This window comes from Akebia trifoliata, chromosome 9 (genome assembly GCF_017979445.1).
Source record: "Akebia trifoliata isolate Shusen 1 chromosome 9, ASM1797944v1, whole genome shotgun sequence".
NCBI lineage: Eukaryota > Viridiplantae > Streptophyta > Magnoliopsida > Ranunculales > Lardizabalaceae > Akebia > Akebia trifoliata.
In genome coordinates, this window is record NC_141383.1 from 14,962,319 (window position 1) to 14,985,876 (window position 23,558).

General features: G+C 33.8%; 2 protein-coding genes across 6 annotated transcripts; both read right to left on the minus strand.

Moving 5' to 3' along the window:
• Positions 1-6,159: 6,159 nt before the first annotated feature.
• Positions 6,160-17,424, minus strand: LOC147394371 (putative metal-nicotianamine transporter YSL9). Of its 4 annotated transcripts, none has more exons than XM_086454638.1 (6): positions 17,247-17,422; positions 16,789-16,841; positions 16,483-16,701; positions 16,207-16,379; positions 15,478-15,570; positions 6,160-6,300 (listed from the first exon to the last, which is right to left on the minus strand). In XM_086454638.1, exons 3-6 carry the CDS (start codon positions 16,517-16,519, stop codon positions 6,232-6,234), a joined length of 372 nt encoding a protein of 123 aa, XP_086310764.1. In that variant the 5' UTR covers positions 16,520-16,701; positions 16,789-16,841; positions 17,247-17,422; the 3' UTR covers positions 6,160-6,231. The 4 variants fall into 4 exon arrangements, with proteins under 4 accessions (XP_086310764.1, XP_086310765.1, XP_086310762.1 ...); XM_086454639.1 differs by lacking the exon at positions 6,160-6,300 and adding an exon at positions 7,248-9,820 and having other exon boundaries at positions 17,247-17,420; XM_086454636.1 differs by lacking the exon at positions 6,160-6,300 and adding an exon at positions 12,645-13,208.
• Positions 17,425-17,493: 69 nt separating this feature from the next.
• LOC147394372 (PR5-like receptor kinase) lies at positions 17,494-22,967 on the minus strand. 2 transcript variants are annotated; one of them, XM_086454585.1, is made up of 3 exons: positions 22,572-22,967; positions 22,194-22,447; positions 17,494-19,111 (listed from the first exon to the last, which is right to left on the minus strand). In XM_086454585.1, the coding sequence occupies exons 2-3, from the start codon at positions 22,408-22,410 to the stop codon at positions 18,099-18,101; spliced, it is 1,230 nt and encodes a 409-aa protein (XP_086310711.1). In that variant the 5' UTR covers positions 22,411-22,447; positions 22,572-22,967; the 3' UTR covers positions 17,494-18,098. The 2 variants fall into 2 exon arrangements, with proteins under 2 accessions (XP_086310711.1, XP_086310710.1); XM_086454584.1 differs by having other exon boundaries at positions 17,512-19,111; positions 22,194-22,961.
• Positions 22,968-23,558: the final 591 nt, after the last annotated feature.

Sequence of the window (23,558 nt, forward strand, 5' to 3'; positions counted from 1 at the left end):
TGTTAATGAAAGAAAATTGAGAGTGTTGGAAAATCCTTTTCCACATAAATTTAAATTTTTTAATGCGTCAAACATTGGAAAATTATACTTTTTACAATTGAGGCTCTCCATCACCATGGCTGTTAGAATAAGAAGAAAAATGCAGAATTCATAGAGATCAATTCCAATCTCTTAAGGATTAATACAGTTTATTCCTAACGATACACTTTTCAAGAGGATCTCTAACACCACAATGGTTATGTTAATGGAAAACCTCAAAAAAGGGTTGAGCCTAGACTTTTCCATAATAAAAATGGCCTAAATTCTCCCACCTTGGACATATAATCAAGAAACCTTTATTTTTCTTCTCTTCAATCTCTTTGGGTAAAATCTTTTAGCCTTAAGATTCTATGTATGTCAACCTTCAAACTTGTAGGAAAAATAGGATTTTTGGAAAGTTTAAAACCATAAAAAGTTTTAAGAAAAATCTCAGATTTTCTACAATGGGTCAAGGCAACGAATTAAATGATGGACTGAAACTATGGTTGAATACATTAAAGTTAATTCACTATAGAAGTTGAAGATGAGGGTTTCTGAGTAAATAAATTTTTTGGGGATCTAGAAGACTGAAATTTTGGGAAGAGAAATATAAGGTTTTCTCTAAAAGGTTAATGTTAAGTTAAAAACAATAAATTGAATATAAGTATACATAGATTAAAACAATATATAATACAAGTTGGAGAGTTTGATAAACATGGTTGAGTTTGGGAAGGAAATCAAGATTTTTTTTATTTTTTTTGTTAGAGATTGAAGATGAGGATGCATTTGGGTCTTTTCCAGTAGTCTATTAAGATGATTGACACAGAAGTCAAGGGGGGCACGGGTATTTCGAATATTCTCATGGATGATTTAGAATTTACATATGCCCCTCCATGTTTTGGTGAATTTTGAGAAATCCTTGTAGTTTTAAATGGATGACATGCCCTTTGATCTCAATCTCATCTATAAGGATTTTATACATTGACTCAAGTGCCCTCATCTCCATCTCCGCACTCTAACTTAAAATTAGTGTCCTTCAAGCTATTCCACCCCTTGGGTAAGTTGAAACTAATTTATCCCACTCAACTTCTTTTAGAAAGTCCTAGGACCCGTATGAATACATGAGCCATAAGTACTTTTTAAAGTACTGTTTGGAGTAGGTGGATAACTATTGTGTGTTTAGATGTAGGTTATGAAAAGTATTGTCAGAAGTACTTTTGATAGAGTTTTGTGTTTGAAAACTATTTTGGATTCTGTTAAAATGATCAAAATGTCCTTATAAGTATCAGTTACTATTTTTTAACATTATAACTCAATAAATTATTCTTCAAAAGAAATAAAAGTTGTTGTTTTTATCCATAAAAACTAATACAAACACCTAACAATTATAAACAAATAAAAGATATTATGAGCAAATATATACAATCACTAAAAATATGAAGAAGCTTTTACCACATCAATGGATAGTAAATTTGTTTGTAATTGTTCACATCAATCTTGCAATAAGAAAATTTCAACTATGGTTGGAATGCTTATGGATAAATCATTGAGTGAGCAATTGGGGGAGTTAGAAATCCAAATTCAAATGCTACACTAAAAGCTACCACCACATCAATGGATAATAATAAAATATTACTTAATTGCATTTTTGAGAGTATGCTTGTAATTTTAAAAATTTATGAGGGGCATACTTGTCTTAAATGCTACACCAAAAAGTTACCACCACATCAATGGATAGTAATATAGTATTACCGCAATTGCATTTTTTAGGGTATACTTGTAATTTTCAAAATTTATGAGGGGTATACTTGTCCTAAATATTACACCAAAAGATTACCACCATATCAATGGATAATAATATAATATTATTCCAATTGCCTTTTTGAGGGTATGTTTGTAATTTTCAAAATTTATAAGGAGCATGCTTGTCCCAATTCCGTCATTTTGACAATATTTGGTGATTCCACGCAAGAGTAGTTTAGAGTAGTAGCACCATCGGTATTCCGTGAAAAAACACTAAAATGACTTCACAATAAAGTAGTTCTTTTCAGAAGTTATTTATCCAAACACCTTTAGGGTATGTTTGATTTGAAATCCATGGAAAAATAGTGGTGGAAAATAGGCAGAGTTGGAAAAGCAAATTCCATTATTTGATTTTACTTGGATAAAATCATAAAAAAAAATATGAGAAAAAAGAAGAAGAAGAAGGAGAAGGAAGAAGAAGATGAGAGGAGGGGGAAAGGAAGAAGAATATGAGAAGAAAGATGGAGAGCGGAGGATGTGGCGGTGACGGTGACGGTGACGGTGACGGCGACGGTGGTAAGTGAGGAAGAAGAAGAGAGAACGTGGTGGTGATGGTGGCGATGACGGCATTGACGGCGGTAAGTGAGGAAGAAGATGATGAGGAAGGTGAGGGGAGATCGTGGTAGTGGTGGTGGCGGAGGTGAGAGAGAGGGAAGGTGGCCGGAGATGGTGGTGACGACGACGATGACAACGAGGTTAGTGTGATGGGTGGTGGTGGTAGGGAAGAAGAAGATATGAGTGGGAAAGAATTGGGGATGGAAAATATGGGTAGATTTCACTTTCCCACCTATATAGGTGGGAAAGTGAAATCCATGTTTTAGTGAATTTTTTTTATTGGGGTGGAAAATGAATTTCCATTTCCATGTGCAATCAAACACTTGAAGAATGTCATTTTCCATGGAAATTGATTTTCCACCCTATTTTTCATGTGCAATCAAACATACCCTTAAAGTGTTTCTAATTACCCGCAAAAATTAAAAGTACTTAGAAAAGTCAATCCACACAGGTCCCTAGATTTTCTATCCTAAAATTAATTTCTTTTAGTTTCGTAAATTTTTTTTTTTTTTTTTTTTTTTTTGGCACAAGTTTGAATGTTTAAGGATAATCCTAATCTTGAAAACATAGGTAAATAAAAAATAAAAAATTATATATAAACATTAAAATGATGAATTTGAGGAATTTGAAATCAATGATATTTTTACTTCAGATTGAAGATGACGGCATATAAGTCATTCTTTCTTATTATTTTAGAGTAAATCCCGATTAAAGGGTATGTCATTAGTTTGAAAACACAGGGTGTGTTAAATATTTGTCCAAATGTAGTGGCCTATGTCTAAATTACCCTTAAAATAAAGGGGAGAAGGTCCACTCCATGTAATTATTTAGGTAAAAGAAAAGGAAAACATGGTGCACGGAAAGAACCATCAGCCACCACTATACATACCTGTGGAGTGGGGCCCTCGTGAAATAAAAGTTCGTAGTGGTTGATGACGGCACTTGTATGATGTCAGCCAGATAACCTGTTCCTACAACTCGTCTTATACACGGAAAATAAACGAGTGAAGCAGAGCTTCTGTTGCCCTTTTCTCGAGAGGAGCCCATTTCTCCTGTAGCTATCTATGCCCTTGTTGTATATCCATAGAACACCACATTCAAGGAAAAAACACAACACAGTCCTTTGAATTCATGGTATGGATCAGATTTGATAAAAAAGAAATTATCGTTAAAAAAAAAAAGTTTTTGCCTTATTCAAGTGTTTGACAATGGACGGTCACCGAACTCCTATAATTAAACGATTGGATGCTAGCATCTTGATGACATGCCACACTCTCCAACGTGGACATGTGCTGCTACTGAGGGTTACATCAAAATCACACTACTGAAGATCTGCTCCCCAATTTTTCCAATAGCTATCAATAAATTTTTTTAAGAAAAATTACTTAAAAAGGACTAGCGAAGGTATTTCTTTCTAAATAGTGCTTAAATTTTGGCTGGTAGCTTGTTAATCCATTTAGTAAATCTTTTTTTATTTCTTAAAGGTTATTATTGGCAAACTCACCATTTTTTTTTATTGCCGTGTTCACCACTTTTTATTTATTGTCGAACTTACCATTTTTTATTTTCGAGTTCACCACTTTTTTTATATTTATTATCGATCGCACCACTTTCTATTTATTATTGAGTTCATCACTTTTATTTATTGTTAAACTTGATAATAAAAAGTGATGAACTCGACACTGGTAAAATCCACCCATTTTCGATTTTTAAGTTTTTTCAACTAAAATACATGGAAAGATTGACAAAATAAAAAAAATAAAAAATTCAAATAACAATGTGTTTAGATGATTTCAAACAAAAAAAAAATCATTATTGATCAATTTTCATCCTAAAATGAAGACGAAAGTGAAAAAAAAAAGCTTAATTTTTTTTCATATATTTTAAAAATATTTGAAAAACCTCTTAAAAATGATATTTCCTCATTCTTAAATCCTTTCCAATGAAATGGAGGCTTTGATACTCGATTGAGATGCCAAAAACCTAAATTTTTTTTTTTATGAAAATAATGAGTTCGAATGGTTAGAGCTTTCAATCGTGAGAAATGAATAAGTTTTACTAAATGGACTGTAAAGGGAAATAATTGCGTACTAATCTAAGATGTACACATGTCTAAAATAGTTAAGTGGTACCAGACACTGATCAACATACGGGTGTTGCCCTGCAAGCAGGGCAGGTCAGAGCAAAAAACCTCTATAGTCTGGTTGGTAGAGCAACATAACATTAAGCAAGACCCAAGTCCACCAAGCAGGGCAGGCTAGGTCATATAATAACCATAAGACTGATACGTACACACCAGTCCCAGAAATCCCACAAGAGATCTCTACAATTTAGTACAATCAATCCAAAAGATTTCGATTAGGTAAACAATTCTGCAGAATCAATAAATATCCCATAATTATAGCTTATAGAGAGAAAAAACCCTATGAATAGCTACGATTGATAAATAGCACAGGAAGTACTATTGAAAGGGATCATTTTTGGGGAATCAAGGTCTAACTAATTTTCTTAAACTATTCCTCTGCTTCTCCATTGTTTATGTCTTATGCATTTTCCGTTGTCATGCTCCTCCACCTCCTCCTCCTCCTCCTCCTCCATGTTAGACTCACGTACGATATGTTTCATCGATACCATTGAAATATAGACGACCTCATGCATGGTTCATACTGTGATGTTTGAAATTATCATATGTTTTAGGTGTTGTTTGTTAAATTGAAAAAAAAAGTGCTGAATAGCATTAAGCGCTGAATTTAAGTGCTGAAAAAGTTGTTTGTTTAGATGCTGAATCATGTTTGTTACACATTGCTGAAACTGATAAATTGTTTTTGTTACCCTTACAACCATATTATACATTGCTTACATGTTTCAAATGCTTATTTATTATCAAACACAATAAAATATATTATTTCTTATAAAATTAAAATACAATTTATTTTTAAATAATAAATAATACTCAAATAATCTTCAATTTATAAATAATAATTTCTATTTATAAAAACCCACAAATTTCAAATTAAAAATAATAATGTCATACAAGTCACCAAAATTTGAAATCAACTTTAAAAGAACTTAATTTTGGATGAATAATTTTCGATGGAAATGAAGGATGTGTAATTATAAAAGCACCCTATGAATTAATAAGGACAACCCACACTATAGCCATTTTTTGTTTTGTTTTATATGGGTTAAAGTTTTTGGAATGAGCAAATTTTTAGTGAGGATGGTCTATATGGTCTAGAGATCATCCTCACCAAAAATCAATCTATTTTGAAACCTCTAACTCGTTAAAAATAGTTTCCAAAAAAAAAAAAGGGACAATTTACGGTTCTTGAATTTGTTTTGATAGGGTTTGAAGTTTCAAGATGTGCTGATTTTTTGTGAGGATGATCTCCTCATTGTAGAGATCATCTTCACCAAAAATCAACTTATTCCAAAACTTTTAATCCATATAAGACAAAATAATTTAGCTATGGTGTGGGTTTATTAATTTGTGGGGTGTTTATATACTTATCCATGGGATATAAGAGGTAATATCCTTTTAAGAATAAGGGCATACTTGTCCATGCTCAAAAAAACAAAGGGCATACTTGTCCGTATTGAAAAAAATGAAGTGCTTACCGCTTCAGCACTTTTTTTCAGCATCAAAATAATGCTGAATTTTTTTCACTTATTTTCAGCAATAAGCACGAGTAAACAAACGCGCTATTTTGACAAAAGTGCTGAATTTAATTTTTTTCAGCAATAAGCACTGAAAAATAGAGTAAACAAACACCGCCTTACTTGTATACAACGTACCAAATTGGCCCCCTTCAATCAATTCCTTTAGACAACCTTAAAAAGATGTTCTACGCCCTCCTAATATTCTAGTGACAATCCATCCTTCAACATCCAGGACTTATTTATTTGGAAGAACTTTTTATGGGCCTATATGTGGAAATGAAATAATTAGAATATAAGGATGCATTTGATGTACAATACACTACTGTCCATTTGATCTAACCTAAGTATGTTACTAAGTATTCAATTGGGAATTTTCTTTGTAATGTGATCTACCCTGCATGTACTATTAACAATCAAAATAATAAGCCAAAAGGGAAATATCATACAATATACGATTTTCATTGGTGTACATTGCTAATGTCTTAGGTAGGTAATTCCCCCTAACCCATTAAATTAAGAATTGGTTTTGCTTTATGTTGATTATATGGAGTCTATGTACTATTTTTTCCAAATCCAATAGCCTTCGCCCATACCTTCCTAATTTATAGGGTTTGTTTTTTATTGACTTCAATGCCAACCAACTATTAAATATAGTGAAAGCATGAATAATAACAAAAGAAAAAAGTAGGAGATGAGTTAGAAAAATCCATTAGATTATGAATAAGTTGTATGTGAACTCACATAAAAACGAACAACATAAAACAATTATCGCTTCTCAAACCGTCCACTTTGGACAATCCAACAATCACTATTATTACAAAGCCCATCATGCACACAAATGACATAACATGTAGGGAAAAACCGATTGATTGAATCAATCGCAATATATATATCTCACTTAAATAGCTAGATAAAACAAGCAAATAATAATCTTCAAACTGGTATAGTTATAAACTAACGGAAGGTTACAACAATCTAAGAGATCAAGAATCAAAGCAATAAACACTCAACTTAATTAAGCAAACAATTAAATTTTTATTGAGTAAATAAATTAGAAAGGATAAACCAATCTAGTGTTTTTACTAATGCTTGGTGCAACATTATCTACTTTTAGTTTAAACTATGGTGTTGATGTGAATAACAAACAAAATAGTCCAGTAATTAAGAACATAAAGAATTATAAACACAAACACACAACTAATCTAGAGACTGTTAGGAAGTTGTGGTACGGGGCATACAATTACAATTGAAGTAGAAAAAAAAAAAAAATGAAAAATGATGAACACAAAATTTAACGTGGAAAAATCTCCTGAAATTAGAGTAAAAACCACGGGCAAACTGTACAAGGATTTTACTATAGCAAAAGAATTACAGTAATTTCTCTCTAAAATAAGGAGAGTACAATTGACAATACTCTCTCTCTTATAATAGGAGAAAATACATTTTCGCATTAACAAATATGGGATACAACACAAATATGATATTATGTTTGAAGAAGAGGAGGCATGTATATATAGAGGGAAGAAGGTGGTTCTAATGCTTATCCAGTCATCATATTTGACTTATCCAACCGTCAAATTTGATTTATCCAGTCGTCATATTTAACTTTTCTTAATCTCCTTCAGTCAACAAAAGTTGCTTTATTATTTGACAATCTCCTACTTAAAGTCACTTTTATAATTCTTCTATCCTTTCTACTTGTCATTTCCATGCTGCTTACGATTCTGTTAGGCCAATAGAAGATCGACACCAACTAAACTTATCATTGTTGATCGACTTTGTTAACATATTAGCTAGGTTGTCTTTAATATGGATTTTATATATATCCACACTTTCTCACGAACAAAGTGATACTGAACTCGTATGTGTTTTGTCTTTGAATGAAATACTAGATTCTTTGCAAATGAAAAGCACTCTAACTATCACAAAATAAAGCAATCTTTTTTTATTTGTATCCGAGCTCCTCCAGTAACATTTGCAACCATATTGCCTCTTTTCTAGCTTGTGTAGCTGCGACATATTCTGCCTCCGTCGTAAAAGTAGCCACTATAAACTGTAATTTTGAAACCCAGTTTATATCTCCTCCAACAATAGTAAACATAACCTAAGATGGACTTGCTCTTGTCAAGATCACCTGCATAATCTGAATCAACATAGCCTCTGACAATAAAGTCTAATCTTCTATAACATAATTCAGCATTTGAGGTACTCTTAACATATTTCAGAATCCTCTTTACAGCACTTCAATGCCCTTTACCAAGATTCGCCATGTATCGATTAACCACTCCCATTACTTGTGTAATGTCTGGTCTTGAGCAATCATAACGAACATTAAGCTTTTCACGACTGATGCGTATGGTACTCGAGATATTTCCATCCTCTCTGCTTTGTTGGTAGGACTCATCTTTGAGGATAACTTGAAATTAATAGGAAGAGGGGTAAAAATTGGCTTACAATCTTGCATATTGAAGCGCTGCAAGATTTTCTTCAAATAATTTTCTGAAAGAGCCACATCTTTCTATTATTTCTGTCTCGATAAATTTGCATCCCTAAAATCTTTTTTGTTGGTCCCAAGTCTTTCATGTCAAATTCCCTAGCCAACTGTGCCTTCAACTCTTTAATACGATTTTTGTTGGGACCTACTACCAACATGTCGTCAACATACAACAATAGAATAATGAACTCACTATCACCAAATCTTTTGTAGTAAGCACAATGATCTGGACTAAGTCTGTTGTATCCAAAGTTCATGATGAATGAATCAAATCTCTTATACCAACATCTCGGCGCCTGTTTGAGACCGTATAGAGATTTGTTCAACCTGCAAATCAAGTTCTCTTTTTCTTTTTCTTCAAAACCTCTTGGTTGGAGCATGTAAATCTCTTATTCAAGTTCTCCATGAAGAAATGTAGTTTTCACATCCAACTGCTCTAAGTACAAGTCAATGTAGCACACATTGCTAGGACTACTCAAACGTTGTAAGTCAAACAACAAGAGAGAATATTTCGTTGAAGTCTATGCCTTCTTTCTGAGCGAATCCTTTCACCACCAATCTAGCACGATACCATTCCACTTGGTCATTGCCATCTCGTTTGATCTTATAAACCCATATGTTTCCAATGGCCTTCCTTCCTTGTGGTAGTAGAACAAGATATCATGTTTTGTTTTTGTGGGGAGCTTCAATTTCTTCTTGCATTAATGTCATCCACAGAAAAACTTCTTGGCTTTTTGTAGTCTCATGGAAAGTTGACGGCTCTCCATCCTTTGTTAGTAGACAGTATGCAATATTTCCCTCCATGATGTCCTTTGAGTGCCAAACTAGTTCTCTTCTCTCCCGAGTTGACCGTCGAACTTATGGAGTTGCAAACTCAGTTTGCTCTTGTTCTTGATGCTTCGGTGCTGCTTTAGAAGAATCTAGAACTTCTTGTTTTTGTCTTTCTTCAACTTGAACTATAGTAGTATCTGATTTTTCTTTTGAAGTGTTATCATTTTCTTTTCCTTATATCTTATCTTCTTTAAATATCACATCTCTGCTGATTATCACCTTGCGGGCAGTGGGATCCCACAGGCGGTACCCCTTAACTCCATTAGCATACCCTAAGAAAATGCATTTCTGGATTTTGGATCCACCTTTGATGTTTCTTGGGCATTGTACATAATGTACATAGGACTTCTAAATGTAAGTAAGTGAGAATAATTAGTTGGCTTACCAGTCCACATCTCCATTGGCGTCTTCAGATCAATTGCGGTTGATGGTGACCGATTGATCACATAACAATTACAACTGAAGTAGAAAAGAAAAAAAATTAAAAATGATGAACACCAAAATTTAAAGTGGAAAAACCTACTAAAATTGGAGTAAAAATCACGGGCAAACTGTAGAAGGATTTCACTAGTGCAAAAGAATTACAGCAATTTCTCTCTAAAATAAGGAGAGTACAGTTGACAATACTCTCTCTCTTATAATAGGAGAAAATGCATTCTCTCTTTAACAAAGATGGGATACAACATAAGTATGAGATTATCTTTGAAGAAGAGGAAGCATGTATATATAGAGGGAGGAAGCATTGTATATATTGGGCTTTAATAATATAACTATCTAGTTTTCTTGTATGGAATGGATTTTTTTTTTTTCCAATTTGATTTCCATTTTATATATTGCAAGCATGTGTTTATTTGAAGTGGAAAAATTTGTAATTATTTAGGGTTTCATTTTTTATTAGAATCATCACCAAATGAGAGTAAGATTAGGGTTCCAATGTAAATTGGTCTTTGAGATTTAGATAGGTTAGAAATAGCTAGAGATCGAAAATGAGGTGGTGGTGCATGTTAGGAGAAGATGGAGAGGGATCAAAAGTCTGGTACTTGTTCTTAAAAAAAAAATTCGTGATTTTTCCATATGTAATCAAACACATGGAAATTAGGTTTTCACCAGATAGTTATATATTTCTAATTTGTAGGGTTTTTTATCACGAAAATTTTGTTTTCTGAATTATGTAAGGGTTTTTTATGACTATAGATCATTTATATATTTCTAATTTGTAGGGTTTTTTTATTAGGGATGTTTTTTTATTTTATTTTTTTATTTTTTTTTGTTTTTTTTTTTCTGATTTTTAGGGTTAGATTTTTTTTATAACTACCGATAAATTATATATTTCTAATTTGTAGGATTTTTTATTAGGGAGAATGTAGTTAACATTCTTTCATTGGAAACATTATTTAGGGTTTAAATCATTTTTTTATTAGAATCAACACCAAAGCATGAAATCCAATCAACTATCTTTGAGAACAAGGTTTTTTTTTTTTTTTTTTTTTTTTCAATTTTTTATCCAACCTGTGATCACAAGGGTTGTCGTTCAATGTACCTCTGAAATCAATATAATGGATAGAGGTTAAAACCTTATGGAATTGAAAGTATTTAAATGATAGTTGAGAGTGTTTCTATCTAGTCGGCAATATGACTTTTTTTACATCTCATCTTTGTTTTGTTGATTCTGGTATTTATAATGGAAAGGTATATTTGCTCGAAGTATGAAAACCCATTCAAAATCATCATCACCCTCTTACACCTTACCCCACATATTGAGGTCAGCAACATGAATCCTATTTCGCCATTCCACTCTATCTTGGTCATATCTTCAATCAAAACATGTATCTTTACATCTTTTCTTATTATCCCATCAATGTAATTATCAACCACCCTTTTGCCCTTTTAAATCCCTCAATTTGCACCGAAGTGCACTCCTCTTCATTGGTGTTGTTATTAATCCTTTATGTACAGGCCCAAAACTTCACTAATGACTTTATTAAAACATGTATCTTTACATCTTTTCTTATTATCCCATCAATGTAATTGTCAACCTCCTTTTTCCCTTTTAAATCCCTCGATTTGCACCAAAGTGCACTCCTCTTCATTGATGCTGTTATTAATCCTTTATGCACAGGCCCAAAACTTCACTAATGACTTTATTTTATTTTCTAGTAGGGATATTCATAAATTTTCTCGAATGTTCTCATTTCTGATTATGTCTTTCATAATTCAAGCAACAGTGCCGACGCCTTCAGTTTTGCTATGCTCATTCTAGTGCTATTTTTTTTTCTTAACTGCACAACATTCAACCCCATAAAACATGGCTGGTCTATTTTTCTGTCTTCTAAAGGTTTCTTTCAGTTTCGTGGGTATGCACAAGTGCCACTTCCTCAAGATGAATATCATAAGTTGCAAGCAAGGGATATGCATTTGGTGCTAAAGAAGTTTTGAGTGTTGAGATAAGGAAGTTTCTATAAAGGATGTATCAAAGATATGATTAGTACTCAATTTCCTTGTATTATATTAATCAAATGAGTACATTGGTGTTTAAGTTTTGGTTCCAAACTATTTCGATTCATATTTCTATTTTTTCTTCTTCCTCATGTTCTTGTTTTCTTTAAGATTTTCAATTTCTGGAAAATCTTGGTGCAATTTAGTTTATTATTGCTAATCTCTTCTTTCTGAATGCAGCAAAAAATGGAGCCTGCATTAGTCTTGTTGAGGATGTTAGGAATGCTTTTGAGGGAAGCCCTTTGGTGAAGATTGACTGCCAAGGGATGCATGCAAGTAACTATAAAAAGATAGGTGCGAAGCTCAAGGTTTGTATACCCTGTTTTGATATTCCAACTCTTTGTACACTTGTGACGCTACCTTGTCTTAGCTTTCAAAGTTACTCCTGGTGGTATGTGATACCCTCGTTGGGATCTGAGATGAGATAAAATGATATTTTATTTTGGATGAAGAATAATTAAATTCATGTGTAGCTATTAGGATCTGGTTTATGAACTGTTTATTGTTTTGCTGTCCACCAACAGGTATTGGTTCCTTGTGTTCTACTGTCTTTTGATGAGGAGCAGATACTGATGTGGAGAGGCAAAGATTGGAAATCCATGTACGCCAAAGCTCCCTCTTTAGTTTCAGACATTCACCCTTCCAACAATGGCATTGCATCTGCTTTGAATGGTTCAGGTAAGCACTAGAAATTGGAATGACATATTATGGTGTACTAATTTGCATTGAAACTTAGTGTTGTCTACGCCACTTCATTATCTCTAACTAAAAATGATATTAACCAAACGAAATGGTAAAGCCAACTTAAGATCACAATTAGATTGATCTAAAACAATTAGATTGTTGGCCTAAAACAATCATCAACCTTAGGTCGAGTTCTACCAAAATGATCTCAAGCAAAAAAAAAATAATGAATGGGGTAATTAATTAGATGATCCTAGCCATTTGTTTGATTATGTCTTTTGGCCTCGAATTTACTCTATAGATCAGATTAGGACTTCCTATTTAGTAAATTTTCAGCCTAGGAGATCGTCCAGGACCCAGGTGTAACACATAATAGTGACTGACCTCTGCCTCATCTGCTAATGTTGTGACTTGATATATAGCTGGCATTAATTCCAGACCTGACACTGTTTTTGGGCCTTTTTTCCAGGAAAATCGGATAGCGGAATTCAAAGACCAGTCTCCGCAATGGAGGAGGTATCTACCCCTAGACTCGTGTCATTATGGAAGCTTGCAATTGAATCAAGCAAGGCATTACTTGTGGATGGCGTCGAGCTTGGGCCAGATGCTCTTCTAGAGAAGGTTGAGGCATTTGAGGGCATTTCACTGGCCATGGAACACTCCAACCCTGCATTGATTTTGTCAAGTGAGGATGATGTCAATAGTTCAATTACAAACGCTGATTATAATGAAGATGAAGACAATGTTTTTTTTTTTGCTAACCGAGTGTCTGGGCCAACTTGCACGCACCACAACTAATCTCGGGGAGGACTACCACAGCAACCCACCGCCATGGTCCCCCAGTTAAATTATGAGAAAAAACTCAAGAGGGGAATCGAACCCATGACGTGCGCCTAACCCACACTTCACGTGCTCGCCCTTACCACTTAGGCAACTCATGGGTGGTGATGAAGACAATGTTGGTAATTCATTTGAAGAGGTAGAGACATCATTTCCTTTGGGATCATTGCCATTGGATTCAATCACTGAGGGGCTCACTTATGAATTAGACGCAGAAATATTTCTCATGTATGACGAATCCTATTGGCCCATCTCATCTTAACAAATTGAAAGTTGAGGATTCAAAGCACACAGCAGGGAGGGTTGTGTGAATATTGGTACATGGGGTCATTTGAAAGTGTCGAATAGTAGGAAATATAATCCAAAAATAATTCATATTGTACATTCTTGTTTTTGGTGTTCATGTTTGCTTACCAATATCCTCTCCACCAGGGAAATAAGGAAATGGGAAAGAGGGTTTGTGATCATGAAATAATTAAGGGCAAATTACTTAAAGGACCCTCGTAGAGGGACTTCTTTCTAAATAATCCCTAACTTTTCAACGGTTGCTTGGCAGGACAAATAATAAACTTTTTCCTTCTAAATGGTCCCTGGACCTCATCTTCCACATTTCTCACGATCGAATGCTCTAACTGTTCGCTCTAACCGTTCGAGTTCGTCATTTACATCCAAAAATTGGATTTTTCACATCTTAATCAAGTTTTAGAGATTTTATTCCATTGGAAAGGATTTAAGAAAGAAGAAAAAGTCATTTTCAAGGATTTTTCAAACATTTTGAAGATGTATGTAAAAAATTAGGAATTTTATTTTTTTTAATTTTTGGATGAGAATCGATCAATAATGGTTTTTTGGGGTTGAAATCACTTAAACAAGTTATCTTAAGTTTTTAGTCGATCTTTCAATATATTTTAGTCGACAAAACTTGAAAATTGAAAATGAGTGGGTTTTACCAGTGTCGAATTCACCACTTGTTATTTAAAAAATGGTTAACTCGACAATAATAAAAAAAAGTGGCGTTCGACAGTAAAAAATGTGAACTCGACACTGAATCAAAAAACATATTCAACAGTAAAAATTATGAACTCGATAGTATGAGAGACCATTAAGAAAGAAAAAGTTTACTAAATGTCCTGTCAAGCTAATGCGCAAAACTTAAGGATTATATAGAAAAAAATCCCTTCTGCAAGATCATTTAAATAATTTTTCCAATAATTAATCATATCATTAGTAGGTTCAATATGACGAGAGACACTCAAAACATAGGGACTATTTAGAAAGAAACCTTTCCGCAAGGGTCATGTAAGTAATTTTTCCAATAATTAATTAAATCATTAGTAGGTTCAATACAAACAGAGACACAGATTGTAATAGCAGAAACAAATAAATTCTCTTGGCTCCACATCAATTAATATGGATTACATTGCCGCAAGCCTTTCTATAAAGAGGCTTCTCATCATTTTTTGTTGCATTAAAAAATAAGAGATTAGCAATAATAAAGTTGGATTCTTTATCCCATTATGTAAAGTTCGATACTTGGATGTTGGTATTTACTATCCATTTGCATGGGATGTTGTATATAGTTAACTTCAGGGAAATAAGGATTTTTTTCCACCAAACAAGATGTAATATTGATGTAAGAACACGGGTATATTACTTCAGGGGCATTTCGCCTTTCAATTATAAACGATGAAATAAATAAATAAATTAAGACGATCTAAATGATCCTCCAAAAAGAGTCTTTGCACTTGTCCTGAATTGCGAGGTTTCCAAACAAGGATTGAACCCTCTGGATCAGTATACAGCAAAGCTTATCCCAATATACTATATGAAAGAAGGGAAAACTTTGACGGCATCAGAAACACTTGGCCACCGAAATAAATCAAACTTTAGATGATCCAGGAATAATATCTTCTTCCAGTAATTAAATTAAATTAAATTAAAATAATAATAATAATAATAATAAATAAATAAATAAATAAAACCCACTACTGGCTCTAATAGATTTACTCCATGAAATATAAGTTTGAAAAAATGCAAATTTTTTCTTTCTTTCTAAAATTGATGAAAAGTATGGTGGATTATTTATGGTAAAATACCTTGGCTTTTGGGACAGTTTTCATTTCAAAGTTGCTTTTCCACATATGAAGCATTTGGTCATGGACAACTGTAGATCGGATCTCGTACCCCAACTGAACAAAGTTTCAGGAACAAAAAAATGTGCATTAATATGACTTTCATCCCTCATAACTGAAGATTACCAAATAACTAGAAAATTGAAGTTTTTATTTTATTTTATTTGATAAATATAAAATTATATTAATAAAAAAAAGCTGGTTGAGGTAACCAGCGAAAGGCAATACAACTAAAGAACCAAACACCAACTAAATACTCGTACACACCTTATCCCATCTAACCATAAATCGTCAAAGAAAACCACTCTAAACTCCTCAAAAACTTTACAACAACAAAAAAAAGTCAACCCATAATAGAAATAATAGGGGATGAGGTATACCTTGAATTGGGCATTTCCATGGAAAAAACATAACGCACTTCCTTGACAATTAGTAATTAAAGCTACAACTTCCAGCAGGATCTAGATATAATTTCTTTTCTATTCCATTGAAGCAACACCAAAATTACTAGAACTTCTATCGGACCATGAATTTTCTCCTTTAGTGGAGCAACAATTCTGTTGTGGTATAAAAAGAGGATATTCATGATCTACATAGGCTTTGGTAAGAAACCCAAAAAAAATGTTTTCTATGAGAATATAATTACTGAATCCGAACTTTGCTACTATGATTTTAAGAAAGAATTAAATTTACCTTCCGAAAAGGGACCAAGGCCAAAAGCCCAACAAAGCTTGTAACAACAAGAAAGCCAATCATCCAACCAATCTCAGGTTCTTTGTAGCTCCTTGAAGTGTTCCCCTCTGTACCAACTCCTGCTTGTTCGTATGTCTTCTTATTCAATCTCAACAAATAAGGCCCAAATCCTCCTACAATCATATAATTAAAAGTTAAAAGAACCCACTAGACTATAAAAATGGAGAAAAAAAATATTTCATTTCTGCAAAATGTACAAGAATTAGAGCCTCAAACCTCCAACAGCAACACTATAACATGTGACGGCGCACATCTGAATTACAGTGTTCACCTGCTTAGTAAACGGAGCTGAGACAATGCCAGCCTTATGAAGCAACTTTGTTCATGACCGAATGAATACGAATGCAAGAAGTGCCGCAGAGACATTAAGATTGGGAATGAGCCCGATTGTAAGGTTAAGCTTCATTGATTTCTTAATTCCTGATCCGTTTAAACCTGAATGTTGAACACGGAATATCTATCAAAAACTTATTTTTGTATAATTATACAAACAGACAATCAGAAACATGGATCAGCTATTACACTTTATAAGGTTTCCTCCCACTAGCAGCGTTAAAACTGGAATAGATCCATCACTGCAAATCATAAAAAGAAAATGTGTTTGATATAAATTTCTGTAAAAATGGATGTAGTAATCTTATAATTTGCAATACATTTCTACTAGGGTTTTGTACGATACAATCAGATGTCGAGACAAATTAACCTTCATATTGAATGTTGGGTGCTTTATATATATATATCACAATTATATGTCTAAGTTAGGTGATGATTCTAATAAAAAATGAAACCCTAAATAATTACAGATTTTTCCTCTTCAAATCAAAGCGTGCTTGCAATCTATAAAATGTAAACCTAATTGGAAAAAAATCTCATTTCATACAAGAAAACTCGATAGCTATATCATTAAAGCCCTATTTTGCTTCGAGTATCCCAAAATTAATGTAAAGAGAGTGATGAAAGGAGAGAAAAAGAGAGAATACCTATCTTCGTCGAGCTCTTATAACTTCGTCTACTACAGTCTACAGTTGAGAGGGGAGGGGGTGCGATAGAGAGAGTTGCAGCGAGAGAGAGAGAGAGAGAGAGGGACACTTTAGCAAACGAGAGAGAGAGGGTCGGCAGGGAGAAGGAAAAGAGAGAACAGAACTCTCTGTTCTTTTGGGTTATATTTAGTGAGGGAGGTAGCACTAAATATGAAAAAAGTAAAGGATGGAGTTGTAATTTGTGTGATAATTTTTAACTTAACGTAAAATAGATCTTGACCGTCAATCTGCATCTTATCCAACGGCCCTAAGACATTTGTTAATACGTCTGTTATTTCAGCTGATGCCGAATGGCTCCCATAAGAGATCGATATTTTTTTTTATTGATAAGAGATCGATATTGAGAAACATAGAGTTCAATGGGTCAAAATATCGATCTCTTAGACCATCTATAATGTTGGGAGCAATCTATAATTCTTGGGAAGGGAATGGCACTGTAATGTGCCATTTTTTTTTTTTTTTTCTATTAGCCTTCATAGAAATGCTTTGATGTGGTCCCGTAAGTTCACCCAACCAAAAGGCTCCATTGTCAACTTCAGTTAGCTCGTTGACTTATACCAAGGATTCTAATTGGAAGCAACATTGTGATTTCGACAAATTGTTCTGATCCCTAAAACAAGAAACTAGAGAGACAATAAAAGCTTCACGAGAAGCAGGAGTGGAATTGGCAATCCCCCACCACCCAAAAAAGAAAAAAAAAAAAAAAGAGTGATAAACTGACTGTCACAAGAAAGAAATGTTGAGATACATTATAGAAGAACGATTTTATATCGGAAGCAGGAGTGGAATTTGCTATGCTTCAAGGTTTTCTTGCAACATCTTCACTACTTCTTTCATTTTGGGACGATGAGAACGATCTGTTTTTATGCACTGAAAACCAATTTCACTCATCTTTCTTACAATTTTTTCATCTTCTTCAGTTAGAGCTTGAGGCAATCCTTGATTGGCAGGTTGATCGAGACGCTTCTTGATCCAGGTTGATATGTATACTTCATTAGCGTCCGGTTCTAAGTCAAGGTTTGTTTTTCCTGCGACCATTTCAAGTAGCATCATTCCATAGCTATATACATCCGATTTAGGAGAGGCTTTTCCACTTCCATCTTTCAATTCTGGTGCAACATACCCTTCAGTTCCTTTAGGAGAGTCTATTGATACCGTATTTTTCTTTTCATAGCATAGTTTCGAGAGCCCCAAATCAGATATTTTTGGACGGAATTTTTCATCCAAGAGAATGTTTTGAGGTTTAATGTCTAAATGAAGAATCTGATTACAACCATCATGCAAGTATTCTAATCCCCGAGCAATGCCGACTGCAATCTCATGTAGTTTCATCCATCCGAATGGAGAACATTCCTCTGATGGTTTCTTATCAAATATGTACTTTTCAAGAGATCCTTTGGGCATGTACTCATAGATAAGAACACTATGTGACTTTTCATTACAGTAACCTCGCAGCCTGACAATATTATCATGAGAAGTACTACAAATGGTATCAAACTCATTTTTAAAATCTCCTTTCTTTCCTTTCAACACCTTCACAGCTACCATATCATTTTTCATTTTTCCTTTGTACACAATACCATAACCTCCTTCGCCCAATGGTTCCCTGAAGTTGGTCATTTTCTTGATTTTTGAATATTTGTAACTTTTTGGAGCCAAACCCTCTGGACCCATCTCTATATTTTGAGCATTCTTTGAACATTCCCTTCTCAAGCAACATAATATAACTACGATTGTAGCTATAACCACGAAAACTAATACCACTGCAGTTGTAGCTATAACAACGGTTGCATTCTTCGATGGAACTGTAGACAAAGAAAGGAGCACAAAAACCAGATAATTTTTACTTTGGGTGTTCAATATATTGTGATTCAAGTAAAAGATAATAAGAAAATAAGGTGAAAGAGAAAAAGACTAAGGGTATGTTTGATTGCACATGGAAAATAAGGTTGAAAATCAATTTCCATGAAAAATGACATTTTTCAAGTGTTTGATTGTACATGGAAATGAAATTCATTTTTCACCTCATTCAAAAAGTCCATTAAATCATGGATTTCACTTTTCCACCCATATGGGTAGGAAAATGAAATCCATCCATATTTTCCATCATCAATTCTTCCTTACCACCACCATCACCACCATCACCATTACACTAACCTTGCCGTCGTCGTCATCACCATCGGCGTCGCCGTCGACTTTGTCTCCGACCACCTTTTCTCTCTCTCTTCTTCTTTTTCTTCTTCTTTTTCTTCTTCTCCATCCCTCACTTCCTCCGCCACCACCACCACCACGTTCTCCCCCTATCTTCCTCACTTACCTCCGTTGTCACCATTGTTGCCGTCGCCACCGTCGTCGTCGCTGCTATCGTCGTCGTCGTCACCACATCCTCCCCCCTCCCTCTTCCTCGTCATCTTCTTCTTCCTCTCCCTCTCCTTTCATCTTCTTCCTCCTTCTCCTCTTATTCTTTTTTCTCATATTTTTTTCATGATTTTATCCAAGTGAAATCAAATAATGGAATTTGATTTTCCAACCCTACCTATTTTCTACAACTAATTTTTCATGGATTTCAAATTCCATGGAAAGTGACTTTCCATGCAATCAAACATTCCCTAAAGGTATTTATTATTTGGATGAATGAATTTCTTGACATCGTTCATTTGGTTTTTGAGAGTGAAATTAAGTACACAAAATCTTTGATTTAAGGGAAATGCTAACGTCTAATAATTCATTAGGATGTTACATTTTTCACAATTTTGATTTTTAAAAAAATACTAAAGGTATTTATTATTTTATATTTTAGAGCAAAAGAGTGAGGCCAGCTTGATTCCCTTGAAAGATTTCAAATCTTATGAAGGGTTGCGGGGCTATATTGACTGCCAAGTTAGCTAAATAACACCACAGCCCACTAGAGATCACTGTGTAGATTAAATAATAATAAAAAATTTGACGGCAACTGATTGAAACACCAAATTTAAAACTAAAATCCAACCGTGTGAAAAATAAGTGTTTTTCTTAAATTCTTTTTTAAAAAATTCGATCTACATCTGGTGGCATCCGATCATGTTATTGGATGCCACAAGGAGGTGCAGTCAATAATATTTCTTGGCTAACTTATGAAAGCTTTTTTTTTTTTAGTTCTTATTTTTGTTTTTTAATATATAATAACGTTTATTGTTTTTTTGGGCGGGCTTCGCATGGTTCGATTGTTCAACTGGTGACAAAATATTTTTTCCTAACTCCAGTGATATTCTCTCGTGAGGATCCCACCCCCAAAAGTAAAGGCTAACTCTCTTTTTAACATTTCCCCATGTCCAATCAAATGGCATGATTCATCTTTCCAGGGAATTCAATCATGCTTTTGGATTCCACAAGAGGTGTGGTCAATAAACTTTAGGGGAAATTATAAAAATAAAATAAAAAATAAAAAATAATTCGTAAAAAAAATGAGATTTTTAAGAAATTGTAATTAGGAACCTTTTTTGGCCCTTGAAGGGTCGAAAATGTGTGCGTGTGTGTTTTTTTTTGTAAGCAAAACAAATCGGATTTTCAACCCTTTCCCTCTTAATTTTCTCTCTCCTAAATGTAATTTTCTCCCTCGACTCCAATATTTCCACCAATAGCAACAACTTCTTCACCTTTTCATTCATTGGTTTTCAACTAGCAAAAAGGTAAAAAAAAATTTTACTTATTTACATTTACATTTAAGATCTTCATCTTAAGATATTGATCTTAAGATCTTAACAAAAAGATAAAGAAAATTTACTTAAAATTTATATTTACATTTAAGATCTTCATCTTAACAAAAAGGTAAAAAAAAAAAATTACTTAAAATTTACATTTACATTTAAGATCATGATCTTAAGATATTGATCTTAATCATGATCAAGATTAAGATCGTGATCGTGAATTCTTGATCTTGATCATGATCAAGATTGTGATCGTGAGATCTTAATCTTAATCAATGTGATCAATATTATGATCGAGATCAAGATAGTGATCATGATCGCGATCAAGATAGTGATCGTGATAGTGATCTGCATCGTAGGATAATCATGATCAAGGCCCGAAAGTTTTAATTTTAAATAAATCGAAGAGACATATGAGAGAAATAAATAAAACGATAAATTGAAGAGAGAAATTTTCAACCCTTAAAGGGTTGAAAATCCGATTTTTTTTTACTTACATATATATATTTTTTTAAAACACATTTTCGACCCTTTCAGAGCCAAAAAAGGTTCCTAATTACAATTTTTTTAAAATCTAAGTTTTTTTTAACTAATTATTATTATTATTTTTAATAATTTCCCCTAAACTTTATCTTAGAAAAGTATCTTTTTATAATTTTATTATTTTTATGTAATAGTATTTTATTGCTTTTTCTTGAGTGGTTTCCAATGTTGGTTGAATGGTCTCATTCGTGGACGAGACCGAGTTGTCTTAGACAAGTCAACTCATGTTGAGCAATATAATTTTAATTCGGATTGCAATTATTTATATTTTATACGAATATAATTATATGAAATAATTATAAGTTGTTTATGAGATTAGAAGATGTTTTGCTATAAAATAATATTTTATTTAGAAACTATAAATATAAATACTAGAAAAACGAATTATTTTAAGAACAATATATAAAATCCCAGTGGACTCAGATGAGATTTTGAAAATCTCATCCAAAGCATCTCTCGTTTATCTCACGAGATATGTCACAGTTGAGACGCCATGTCTACCTGTCAGGTTCATGATGGATGGATGGATGACTCGAGCCTTGAAACCATGATTGGTACATAGATTAGTGAAGGATACCAAGATGACTTGGGTGAGAGTCATCTCGGTTTCAAACAAGATCATTTGAAACCATGGGGGGTGGGGGGCTTAGGTCTATACCTGATCCATTGTTCCTGGGAGGAGGAGGAGGGATTTCTGGTGGTGGTGGTGGAGTAGGAGGAGGGATTGCTGGTGGTGGTGGATCGTTAACCACATAATGTACTTCGAACCCCTTCTTCAAAACTTCGCTGAGTGTATAACCTCCATCATCCACAGCTGATTGTAGAACCGAAACGACGCTTGTATCACATGGAAGGTTTTGGGGCATAGGATCCATGGAAGCGTAAACAGCACCACTAGTAATTTCCCCACAACTGTAAGGGAATCCATTAATAAAAGAAGAGCAATGGTAGAACAAGGTGAGATTCCCATCATTGGAAGTATAATCGAAGTGAGTGAAATCGAGAATGTCGTTATCAAATTTTGAAGGACAATTACCATCTAAGAAATCGTTTCGGACAATTGTCATAGTTTTAGCGGTTTCTTGGATACTTAGGACCTGATATGTTTCCGACATGATGTTAATCTGAGTGATATTATCTTGGCATGTGAGTTCGAAACTGGGGTGGCCACAATGATTAGGTCGGGAATTTCCCCAGAAGGGATAAGCGATGCCTACGATGTCTCCACAATCGAATGAAAGACTGCAGTCATTGGCACATAAAGATGTTGGAAGATGGATGAAGAAGAAGAAGAAAACGAGATGAGTTACAAAGGGAAGATTTAGCTTCATTTTGAAATTAACTCAGAGAAGAGAAGAGAAGGATGAGTGAGTGAAAAAGAAAGAGTGAGTGAGTGAGTGTGATATGGAAAGAGCAGAGAGAGAGGTCATCTTATTGGCATAATAGACGCGCTGAGTTGTATTTTCTTGGAACGTTCAAAGAATAAAGTAGTTCATTCAAACGCGACGCGGCTTGACTTAGAAAGAAGGAAAAGAAAATATAGAATTCTCCTATTGCTGCACCGAAGTCACTAGCCAAAGAATTAACACATATCTTAGGGTAGTACTCCAATACAAAGTTGGTGTGGAAGTAGAATCTATTGTAAAAGGGGATAAGCCACATTTTGGTGAATATATGAGACACCCTTAGCTCATGACGTGCTTCCTCTAATCTTGATGTGTTTAATTGTAGAGAAAGTATTAATTGCCAAAGCAAATCCTTTACTACTACTATGTGGATATATGATAGGAAATTATTTTTATTGTTTGAATTTTAATATATATATATATATATATATATGGGAAATGTTCCGCACCAAACATTTTGCCCAATCATTATTGTTCTACATGGGTTAAAAATTTTAGAATCGGTTGATTTTTTATGAGGATGATTTCTACGGTGAGGAGATCGTCATCACTAAAAATCAGCCCATTTCAAAATTTCTATCCCGATCAAAAATGATTTACAAAAAATGGATGGTCCA